We start from the raw sequence: 12774 nt of genomic DNA, 5'->3' as shown, positions 1-12774 counted from the left end.
GAAGGGAAAGATATCTTTATAACTTTGGCGAAACGATGTAACAGGTTATTCTATTGGTTCAACATTATGGCCAATCAAAATTCCTGTTTATAACACAGTCTATTGCTACTACCGCGATTTTCGAATGGGTATTTGATCGGCAAACAGAGACAGGTAAATACAGATCGCCAAGTAACTTGCCCTTACCATAGTGGTGTAAGAAATGTAATTATATAAGTCCGTAGCATTAAATTATATTTCGGCCTGGTGGTACTATGTCTATGTCCCAAATGAATTCAAACTACCGACAAGTGTCACTTACAATGTGTTCACACACTTGACACAGGAACTGGTTTAGTAGATGCGCGACGAATTAGGCTATATTACCAAAAATTATCCAAAACCTCCTCAAATTTCGTTAAATCTATCCAAATATGATGCATTATGCTGAATTAACAAAGATTTGTGTTGATTTTACCGTCCTTCTCGTATTTCATACTTGGCTATATATACAGTAACAGTATATCGCTTATCTCCCCTATATCGGGATACGGACCGGAAGAAATAAAAGATATCGACAGTGATTTTATTAGATATATGTAGAAAGTTGTCTGGACGCTTAGTATTAGACTAAAATATCAAAGCTTCGGTAATTTATATTATGTTAGAACTATACAATCCAATCTATAAATTATATAATATTCATCATGTCACATCTGTATGAGTCCGCATATAAAATGTTGATAGGTCATGACAGAGACCTATACATATACTAACTGTACTATTAATATAGCCTCTATGGTCTCTGGTCATGATAAAGAGTCGACTTTTTAATTTTAAGTTATGTGAAAAATAATACATACAAAGTTCATGCCTGTTGTCAGAGACATATATAGTGTGTATCTGTATATATCACTGGGAGACACGAATGTCCTAGTTTTTTCATATTTTCTCCTAATTTAGAATTTTTCACCAATTTTACCAAATAAGCACTAATTTAGCACAGCACAGACTATTTTTTCAGAAACATATCTAATTATGAAATTCACACACTAGTTTTTTGCCTTCAAGCCGAATTTTGTGAAATGTACCTAATACTTCTGTGATAGGCACTAATATTGTTTTCAGTGTCTATTATTTCCCTCGATGTCTAAAAAAAGATGTATACTATCTAATTCTCTCGTTACTGTCTAAAACTAGGTGATGTGTCCTATTATTCTTCAATTTTGACTATTTTTCCTGGTCGGTACTAGAAATATTGGACAGTGTCTAAAATTGGAGAAAACGACTAGTTTTCTTGGGACAAGGACTAATTTTGACAGATTTGCCTCGGGCTATTTTATGGCACAGCAACACCAGCACTGCTAGCTGTATACTACCTTACCTGGACAGCAGTAATCCCTGACCACCAAGCTCAGTGGCTAGCCCTGGCCTGGAGCGCTCATCCATGAAGCTGTCTTATATAATTACCTAATTGATGGGAGAATTGATGGATCAGGTCTTGAAATAATTAGGACACAATAGGGAAATATTTCATCATTGTGATAATTTATTTGTGAAAATTAAAACACATATGTCTAAAGTTTAGTGATATGAAAAGGACTACCCAAAAAGCTGATGAATATTTCATCAATTAAAGGATTTATTCAGAAAAATGGAGAACAAACTGTTATATTGAACATAATCATAGATGTATATATCACAATATTGTATGTGTTTTAGTGACTAAATGCTATATATATCTTTGATAACACAATAGCTTAGCAGATAATGACAATTAGTCAGCGACAGTGGTACATGTATACAGGATAATACAATATTTCACACTTTTCAAGTTTGCATTGTGACACTGTATTTCATTGCATCATAAGCAAAATTATATGTCTGCAAATAGCTTATCTGTCATCATACGTCAAAGTATAAATAGTAATATAATTAATTTTAAATAGTTGTGTTATAATACAAGTAGTATTTTATCAATACTGATCGATTACATGGTGCCAGCAGGTTCCTAAAACATCTCCCTTTACAGTATCTGTATAATTAGTTTCAAATGTATCTTATAGCTGGGTATATCTGTAAAAGACTATTGGACTACTTAATTTATCAATGATATAGGCTACTTTATTATAGATATTAAAAGTTATAATGGTTTGTATTCCATGTAAAGGACTTGGTATAAGGTTATGGTATGTATAATTGTCGTGAATAGAATAGCAGAAATTGTCAAAATAACAGTTTAGTTTACAGTGTATATATTCAAAGTTTCAACATTTTGCATTCCATGCATAGGACTTATAGGTTATGGTATGCAGTAGGAGAAATTGTCAAAACATCAGCTCATATTAAAGTTGGATAGGACGTAGTGATAAACATAAAAGATATATAATCAAACTTTTCTCCATATACATGAAGAAGCAGATTTTGATAGTATTACATAAAAGCAGGGTGAAGGTATATTTTTTAGATCACAATGTAACTTATATCATCACTTATGTCAGTAAATAACCCAAAAATAAGACCCTGTTATAAAGTGACACTTCAGTCAATAAACAAAAGAAGTGTAACCTTTCCTATCCTTGGCTTTTGTTTCAGCTCACCCAGGTATCACACCTTTACGCCTGAGTGAGCCCCTCCTAGTCCCTAGCTCTACAGGTAAATACCAACACCAGTATAAGGAGATCAGTATTAAACCAATTATTTATTCTAATTGTTTTCTTTTTTTTATTTCCCTCTAAAACACTGACCAATTTGATAGTTCATAGCTTGAAATATAACTTAATAATATATAAATATAGTTAATATAATAGTAGTTAATCGTTAAATAATTTTGTGAAAAAATTTTTTTGCATGATCACAGGGTACCACCAGGTTCTTTTCATGGAAAGCGACATTCGCCAGTATCTTATCATTTTCAAGATTCAAAGTTGAAGTTTTCATGTACATTTTTTCATGATAGGTTATTCATTATTGATAGTAATATTTAAACTTTTGCCTTACGTGTATATGAGTGTAGGACAAAAGCCCCCCTTCTTCCACATTTCGGATTAACAGTATAGACACTCGATGTTTTTTTTTGAATAATAATTTACTCCGGATTCTATTAACCCAGGTCAATAAAAAAAAAATCATAAATTCTTAAGTTTTAACTATTTTATTTAAAAATAATTGATAGTATTATATAATATCATTATATGTAATACAAAATTCCTAAAGCAAATGAAAATTGATATTATGTAACACTCTTTAAAATAGCACTTCAATTGCTAAACATGCTTCGGTTTGTCCAGGTAACACACCATCACGCCTGAGTGGGCCTCCCTCAGTCCCCTGCTTTACAGGGAAATATTAACACCTATATATATTAAACATGTTTCATTTTTTGTTTCCCTCTGTAACATTGTGACCAATATATGATAATTCAATGACTATATTTTCTTTTAAGTGTAACTGTTGAACTACGATATTTGTCACAGTGTTTCAACGAAAAATGAAACAAACAAAAAATTAGAATGGGTAATTTGTCTAAACCTTATCTGTTTATCTGGTGTTGGTTGGCATTTACCTATAGAGCAAAAAAACTTTGGGAGGCTCACTCAGGCGTGAAGGTGTGATATCTTGCCAACCTGAAACAAAAGTCAAGGATAGTAAGGGGTAGGCTTCTTTTGTTTCGTGATTAAAGTGTCACTTTATAACAGGGTCTGATTTTTGAGTTGTTTACTAACAGAAAGTGATGACATAAGTTACTTTGTGATCTGAAAGAGGTGATTTGATCTGCTACCATAGTTTTCTTATATTCTACTATATGTATGCTATCACTATGTCATATCCAACTTTAATATGAGATGATGTTTTGACAATTTCTCCTACTGCATATCATAACCTGAAAGTCCTATGCATGGAATGCAAAATGTTGCCACTTTGAATATATACAGTAACTACGTAACTATATACTATTATATTACTATTTATACTCATAAAGTATGTTGATAGATAAGCTATTAGCCGTCATATTGTGTTCATGATGCAATGAAATACAGTGTCACAACGCTAACTTGAAAAGTGTGAAATATCCACTTCTGTCGTGAGCTGCATCATTGTATTATCCTGTATACATGTACCACTGTCGCTGACTAATTGTCATTATCTGCTAATCTATTGTGTTATCAAAGATAGATATAGCATTTAGTCACTAAAACATATACAATATTGTGATATATACGTCTATGATTATGTTGAATAAACAGTTTGTTCTCCATTTTTCTGAATAAATCCTTTAATTGATGAAATATTCATCAGCTTTTTGGGTAGTTCTTTTCATATCACTAAACTTTAGACGTATGTGTTTTAATTTTCACAAATAAATTATCACAATGATGAAATATTTCCCTATTGTGTCCTAATTATTTCAAGACCTGATCCATCAATTCTCCCATCAATTAGGTAATTATATAAGACAGCTTCATGGATGAGCGCTCCAGGCCAGGGCTAGCCACTGAGCTTGGTGGTCAGGGATTACTGCTGTCCAGGTAAGTTGTATACAGCTAGCAGTGCTGTGGTGTTACTGTGCCATAAAATAGCCCGAGGCAAATCTGTCAAAATTAGTCCTTGTCCCAAGAAAACTAGTCGTTTTCTCCAATTTTAGACACTGTCCAATATTTCTAGTACCGACCAGGAAAAATAGTCAAAATTGAAGAATAATAGGACACATCACCTAGTTTTAGACAGTAACGAGAGAATTAGATAGTATACATCTTTTTTTAGACAGCGAGGGAAATAATAGACACTGAAAACAATATTAGTGCCTATCACAGAAGTATTAGGTACATTTCACAAAATTCGGCTTGAAGGCAAAAAACTAGTGTGTGAATTTCATAATTAGATATGTTTCTGAAAAAATAGTCTGTGCTGTGCTAAATTAGTGCTTATTTGGTAAAATTGGTGAAAAAAAACTAAATTAGGAGAAAATATGAAAAAACTAGGACATTCGTGTCTCCCAGTGTATATGTCTCTGCTATTATTGAGACAAACATATTACCATGAGGTAAAATTGCAAAGAATATTGCGAGCAATTTCATGGCATCTTTTTCAGTGATTGATGTTTTGCGTCATGGTAGATATATTATGAATATGAAGGACATACATAGAGGGATTTATTAGAGACTGACATAGTTTGAGCTTTTGTATTTGTGCACTGAGCCGTTAAGGAGTGACTACCACTATATCACTAAGACATTAAGTAAAATTAGATAATTTGAATTTATCAAATGTCTGCTAATTGATGTAAAATTAAGTTAACTTTTTCAAAATTGTTTGCCATTAAACTTGCAATTGATCACAAGCAATAAAATAAATATAAATGTAATCAGTTTTTAATTGATTCAATGATGAAAAAAATCGGATGAGTACTTTTCAGGGACATACATAGATTTGGAGATAGTTAGCTAAAAAGTAATCTATATTTGCTGCTAAATTTTGATAACTTTATAAACAAAATTATGTTTCAAAAACTTAATCAGTGCATGTGGAATATAATCAGCTTTTTACAGATTCAAAAATTGAAATGATTGGACGAGAATTTTCGGAGAAAAGTGGTTCACAATAAGGTAGTGTAGTTAATTACTCGATGTCATCTTGCTACATTGTTGCTAACAGATAGAGACACTTTTAATTTCCAGTCCCTGTATGTATGTCCCTGGTATTCACATAAAAACAAAAGCTTCTGATCACATATTAATTAATACTGACTTTTCAAACTTGCGCAACATTTTACGTCAATAATATTTTCGTCACGATAATAGGCATGATAATAGGCATAGACCCTGTATGTTACATATATATATATCATAGGGTTAGGGTAATATATCATAGAATACACACATTTTTACCATGAAATATGAATTGTCTAGTGGCAATAATTACAAGATATGGCCAGGTGTACATGTATGCTACCATGCTGGTCCTGACTATCACAAAGCGTAGAATTTGATTGAAGTTTTTTTAATTTTGATTTTAATAAAATGTCAGTTATTTATACTGACATTAAGATTGATTAAAACTACATGATAATTCTTTTTGTTGGTGATCAGGATGGATGACACAGAGAATTTAACCAGCTTCAATAAATTCTTGAGTATACAACAGGAGATTGCAGCAATTCTAAGTAACACTGACTGGAATAACACAAAACCCCTTGGGCAGCTGCAGACTGTGTGGAAAGAGATAAGAACGATCAGGGAATCGCAACAAGATCAAATCAAAAGACTTGTCAAAGGTATTTGTTTGAATACCTTCATGTTCAAATATCAAATTTATCTTTAATACAATATGTGAGATGGCAATATGCAGTAATGCATAATAATATACAAATGTAACTAAGAAATCATGGAAGCTGAATAAAGCCATAGAAGAATTATCATTCATATCAACAAGAAATACACATTTCTCTTTTCAGCATGGCAAGATTATGAACATGTTGAGGCTAGTAAAACAACATGTGGGCAGGATGCTGCTCAGATATTGTCACAAGAGGAATCAGTACAAGGGGAGGTAACCCAAGCAAAGCAGTCACTCATAAGATCTAAGGAAGAATATGAAGATGTCCAACAGAAGCTAGAGACCAGCAAGTCTGAGCTGAACCAACTGCTGAAAGATAGAGAAGTTGTAGAGAAACAGACAACCCAGTCACTTCCAAAGGCCAGGTACAGGGTGGTGTAGTGAAACCAGTCTATGCATCATATTGTACATCAAGTATTATGTATACATACATAGTGTATGATACATCTCTTATCCTCCTACTCCACCATATTGCTCACATTAAACATCCAATGATGGTGACCCTTCCCAATAATGTCCACATGGAGACCCTTCCCCACAGTAAATATCCAATGATTCCTCCCTACAATGTCCACCTGGTGACCCTTCCCCACAGTAAATGTCCAATGATTCCTCCCCACAATATCCACCTGGAGACCCTTTCCCACAGTAAATGTCCCATGTTTCTTCCCCACAATGAATGTCCACCTGATGACCCTTTCCCACAAGTAAATGTCCAATGATTCCTTCCTATAATATCCACCTGGAGACCCTTCCCCGCCGTAAATGTCCAATGATTCCTTCCTACAATGTCCACCTGGAGACCCTTCCCCGCCGTAAATGTCCAATGATTCCTTCCTACAATGTCCACCTGGTGATCCTTCCCCACAGTAAATGGAGGTGGACAGAAACTAAAGTCACATCATAGTACATTTATGATATATATTTTATTTCTTTGAAATTGTTTTCTAAGTCAGATCTCAAACCTCAACCTGCACAGATTCTTGATTGACTGGGGTGGGGATCTATAGCCACACGAGGGGGCCCTTGACCTGTCAGTGTTTCAGTTGATGTTAATCTACTGTATCTAATTTTACATTGATCGAAAAAATGTTTTGTTTTACAGATATGATGTGAACCTGTACATGAATATCACAAATATAAGATGGCAGTTTGACAGTGACCCAGAGGAAGTGAAAGGCTGTATCCTTATATTTTACGTGTATGAGTCGATAAGAATCTAGCTAAATAGGTCAAAATAAAAACTTATTCGAAGTAAAGATAACTAAAATTCAGAGAACAGAAAAGATACATGACAATGACAAGATAATTAAAGCATCAGTTGATGCCCCTAGAAATGTTTGTAATTGAATATAAGTAACTTTGTACATTAAATATTTCATTGCATAACCTCAATAGGGGATGTGATAGTGAAGTCGGTAGAGCAGCTAATGCAACCTAAGCCTAAGATCTGAGGTGTGTGGCTTGATCCCTCCTCAGGTTAAAATCTGTGTGTAGCTTGATCCTTCCTCAGGTGAAGATCTGAGGTGTGTGGCTTGATCCCTCCTCAGCTTAAAATCTGTGTGTAGCTTGATTCCGCCTCAGGTGAAGAACTGAGGTGTGTGGCTTGATCCCTCCTCAGGTGAAAATCTGAGATGTGTGGCTTGATCCCTTCTTAGGTGAAGATCCGACTTGTGGCTTGATCCCTCCTCAGGTGAAGATCTGAGGTGTGTGGCTTGATCCCTCCTCAGGTTAAAGTCTGTGTGTGGCTTGATCCCTCCTCAGATGAAGATCTGAGGTGTGTGGCTTGATCCCTCCTCAGGTGAAGATCTGAGGTGTGTGGCTTGATCCCTCCTCAGGTGAAGATCTGAGGTGTGTGGCTTGATCCCTCCTCAGGTTAAAATCTGTGTGTAGCTTGATCCCTCCTCAGGTGAAGATCTGAGGTGTGTGGCTTGATCAGATGAAGATCTGAGGTGTGTGGCTTGATCAGATGAAGATCTGAGGTGTGTGGCTTGATCCCTCCTCAGATGAAGATCTGAGGTGTGTGGCTTGATCCCTCCTCAGGTGAAGATCTGAGGTGTGTGGCTTGATCCCTCCTCAGGTTAAAGTCTGTGTGTAGCTTGATCCCTCCTCAGGTGAAGATCTGAGGTGTGTGGCTTGATCCCTTCTCAGGTGAAAATCTGATGTGTGTGGCTTGATCCCTCCTCAGGTTAAAATCTGTGTGTAGCTTGATCCCTCCTCAGGTGAAGGATCTGAGGTGTGTGGCTTGATCCCTCCTCAGGTGAAGGATCTGAGGTGTGTGGCTTGATCCCTCCTCAGTTGAAGATCTGAGGTGTGTGGCTTGATCCCTCCTCAGTTGAAGATCTGATGTGTGTAGCTTGATCCCTCCTCAGGTGAAGATCTGAGGTGTGTGGCTTGATCCCTTCTCAGGTTAAAATCTGAGGTGTGTAGCTTGATCCCGCCTCAGGTGAAGATCTGAGGTGTGTGGCTTGATCCCTCTTCAGGTGTAGATCTGAGGTGTGTGGCTTGATCCCTCCTCAGCTTAAAATCGGTGTGCAGCTTGATCCTTCCTCAGGTGAAGATCTAAGGTGTGTAGCTTGATCCTTCCTCGGGTGAAGATCTGAGATGTGTGGCTTGATCCCTTCTCAGGTGAAGATCCGACTTGTGGCTTGATCCCTTCTCAGGTGAAGATCCGACTTGTGGCTTGATCCCTTCTCAGGTGAAGATCTGAGGTGTGTGGCTTGATCCCTTCTCAGGTGAAGATCTGAGGTGTGTGGCTTGATCCCTTCTCAGGTGAAGATCCGACTTGTGGCTTGATCCCTTCTCAGGTGAAGATCTGAGGTGTGTGGCTTGATCCCTTAAGTGAAAATCTGAGGTGTGTGGCTTGATCCTTCCTCATGTGAAAATCTGAGGTGTGTGGCCATGGCTTGATCCCTCCTCAAGATGATTTGTGTATCACAGAACGCTGAAATCACAGACTGTCTTTCGTTGTTGGTGTTAGATGCTTTACCCCAAACGTGCTTGATTGCATATGATGGACCTTCTGTAAGTTGTTAAGTGGGGTAGCCTTATCCTATTACAAGTATATCCTGCCTCAAATTGACTCTGGTTATTGATGCAGTGATATATTTAAGCAAACATCAAGTCACCTGGTAAAGATGACATATTGGGATCATTTTGTCTTTGAAGAGTTCCCTGTGGTCAATCAAACTCAAACTTTATACAGTGCTTCCTTACTGAATGTGTCTAAAGATGAAAGTAGAAAAATAATATTGTAAATCACTTAGATTTGACACTTTATTTTGCAAACTGACCTCTTCAGAATACTAACCTAGAAATTACTTTAAGTTCGCAAATAATATTCTTTAAGAGATACAGACTCTTTAAGACCCAAACATTGATCCGATAGACAGCTTCATATTGACCTTCATTTTGCTTTTGAGAATCATATGATTCAGTCATGTGATACCTGCTGTGATGGTATATACTCTAGTACAGGCTTGGCAACGCATACAATATGTATGACATAGACAAGGGAAACCTACAAATGCATACACTCCACATGATTTTAATATATTGGAAGTGAGATGAGATGTTTTCAGGTTAAATAATATACCTTAAAAGTATTCACCATTGATTCACAATCATGCCTGGAAGATGCCAGACATATTTGTGCAATGTTCAATGTTACACTAAATACAAGGTACTTGGTATACAGTAGTTGTCCCAATGGTAATACATTGTTTTATAGTTTTCCTACTTCTTATTTCATAATCAATAAAATAAATATTTTGCATCTTATTTACTCTATTGTAAATTATTCTAACACAAAAATAACATCCAAAATCTTAACTATACATATGAATGTGAAGTTCTACAAACACCAATATATAGTTTTAGAGCTGTCTAAATTTAAAGGCAATATGTGTCTAGCAGACGGGTTTGTGATTATGTGATTAGGTATACAAGCAAGTTATGAATGACTAAATCAACATGGATACCATCAAAACTTGTTCTCTTCATACAAATAATCGCAAGGGATTTGAATTCAAGTTTGATTGTCATATACATGTACTGTGTGCCTCTTTACTGAGAGTGCTTGCTTGGGATTTCTTCTCAGTCTGAAGATCTAGGTATCTATTTCTACATGTATACACAATATCTTTTCTTATTTTAGTAGTATTGGGGGAAAAGACAATTAAAGGGATATTGATATGAATGTAGAGCGTGTATAACTTTTAGAATCCTTGACTCTTTTTTCAGTTGTTTGCAACAAGAATGATGTCAAACCCTTCTCCCTGAACAGCAAACAAGTGTCCAAGTTTTTCATCTCGAATTATTTGTGGGACCTGATAGAGGAAGACTGGTGAACACCAAGAACATCATGTTTAGGACCATGAAACAGGCAGGATAATCTTCCTGTCCTCTGGCTATTATAGAGCTGTGAACTCTCATACAGCACCTACTAACTAAAGTGTTCAATAGCATGGTAAAGGCTGTCCATTTGACAGCTCATTCTACCATTGGTGCTATAGATAAGTGAGCTAAATCTAATATCAAATGAGAGTTAAAACTGTATCACATCTGATAAAAAGACGTGGTATCATGTGAACTTATCTCCGCATGAATAGTTTACACAACTCTATACATTGTATTAACAAAGTAACAAGAAATTTGCTTTAGGTCTTCTTAGCATGTTTTGATCAAATTTTATACAAAGGTAAAGTATGAGAATACTTCAAAGCAGGAAATCAATTAAGTTCACATTGAAAGCCAACTTTTATCAAAATTATGAGATTGCCTTGGTTGCTTTCATGTTTATTTGATACTAGGTCACTGCTACTGAAAATACTTTGGAGACAATGTTTCTGTTAATAGTCAAGTGGTTTCAAACTCTTGATAGTGATTGAAATGAAATTCATGAGTTATCACCTGCATCTGTGAAGATTATATTTAAACTACACTATATATAGGGGGTAATTCTAAATATGTTTGAGAGCAGTTGGTTATATATGTAATTTACAAATGCTACTCTGGCCATTTATGTCATGGATACAGACATATAGGGATTTATTTCTAGTGTATCAATATAACTAGTTGGTAAAGTTCAATACATTTTGCAAATTTAATTAGCAGGGATACTTTGGGGTATTAGGCTGTAGTGTTGCAATCAAGGTTAACACTTGTTATGTTGTACAATTGCAATTTGTACCTTTCATACCTGTGTAATTTACTTTTCAAAAATACAACACTTACCGCCTCATTACAACACTTGGGATCACTGCCTTATACTTTCTTTCGTTCCTTTCTTCTCTTTCTTAGCTTCCTTCTGTTTTCTTTTCTTCTACTAGAGTTTTCTTTACTCCGATCCTCAACCTTGGCTTTTACTCTCTTCTTGACACTAGTCCACATACAACCCAGGCTGGTGGTGTCTCCTTGACGCCTGTCCACATATGATCCTGACTGACAGTGTCTCATTGACCCCTGCTCATAAAATATATGACTCTGGCTGTCGATGTCTCTTTGGCCCTGGTCCACACATGACCCTGGCTGGTGGTGTCTCCCTGACACCAGTTCACATATGACCCTGGCTGATAGCGTCTCTTTTACCCCGAACCACACATATGACCCTGATTGGTGGTGTCCCCTTGACACCTGTTCACATGTGAATGTACCATGTAGGTATTGTGTATATAAAACATAATGATAGGTTTTAACTTCTACATGTATATTGTTAGATAATTCCTATTCTGAGGCAGTTTGTGGTTGAATCGCATTCTCCGAGTATCGATATGGATGCATTACAATTTACGTTGTACATGTATAATAAAACTAGATTTTACTTTGCTTGGTTTCAACTCTTGTTGTATTCAATAGTAATGCCAACTGTCTATCCCAGATTAACCTTTATATACCTTCTGGTGACAACAGTTGATGTTGGGGAGATCTTCATTTCAGATCCCTAATGAAGAAGGAGCACAAATGGCATTGTCATGCTCATTATAAACAGTGGCGGCGACTATGTAGAAGAAAGTAACTAACTGGACAGACGTTAGAGTAGTGACAAATAATTGTAGATGCTTCACAAGGAAGGACTATACTTTGTTAAACAAACACCTATATTTGTGGTTGGGGAAGGAGGACTTGATGGTAGACATTTAAATTGGTGAACAATTTAGGGAAAGCGTGGTGTTAGGCATTCGGATTTTGGTTTTGAGACATGTACACTTGTATGAGGAAGGACATAAATCGCCGTGCTATTATTTGATCCTGTAGCGAGCACAAGGACCTGGGAATTGGTCAATGTGTTTCTTGACCCATCCTAGTGTGTCGGCACATAACATTCAATAACAATGACACCCATCGGTTTTTAGGTCACCTGAGACAAAGTCTCAAGTGACCTATTCTAATCCCCTTTTGTCCGTCGTCGTCCGTCGTCCGTCGTGCGTCCGTAAACAATTTACATTTTCGACTTCTTCT

At 36.2% G+C, this 12774-nt stretch overlaps 1 protein-coding gene across 3 annotated transcripts; it reads left to right on the top strand.

Moving 5' to 3' along the window:
* The first annotated feature begins 75 nt into the window (after window positions 1-75).
* LOC117329375 (kinetochore protein Spc24-like) lies at window positions 76-12141 on the top strand. Of its 3 annotated transcripts, XR_004533157.1 has the most exons (6): window positions 4429-4508; window positions 6069-6253; window positions 6434-6680; window positions 7421-7497; window positions 10558-10834; window positions 10869-12141. XR_004533157.1 is itself a non-coding variant. In XM_033887314.1 (5 exons), the coding sequence occupies exons 2-5, from the start codon at window positions 6070-6072 to the stop codon at window positions 10662-10664; spliced, it is 615 nt and encodes a 204-aa protein (XP_033743205.1). In that variant the 5' UTR covers window positions 76-153; window position 6069; the 3' UTR covers window positions 10665-12141. The 3 variants fall into 3 exon arrangements, 2 of the variants coding, with proteins under 2 accessions (XP_033743205.1, XP_033743193.1); XM_033887314.1 differs by lacking the exon at window positions 4429-4508 and adding an exon at window positions 76-153 and having other exon boundaries at window positions 10558-12141; XM_033887302.1 differs by having other exon boundaries at window positions 10558-12141.
* The last annotated feature ends 633 nt before the right edge of the window (window positions 12142-12774 follow it).

This window comes from Pecten maximus, chromosome 1 (genome assembly GCF_902652985.1).
Source record: "Pecten maximus chromosome 1, xPecMax1.1, whole genome shotgun sequence".
Taxonomy (NCBI): Eukaryota; Metazoa; Mollusca; class Bivalvia; order Pectinida; family Pectinidae; genus Pecten; species Pecten maximus.
This window is presented reverse-complemented; position numbering and strand designations above follow the sequence as displayed.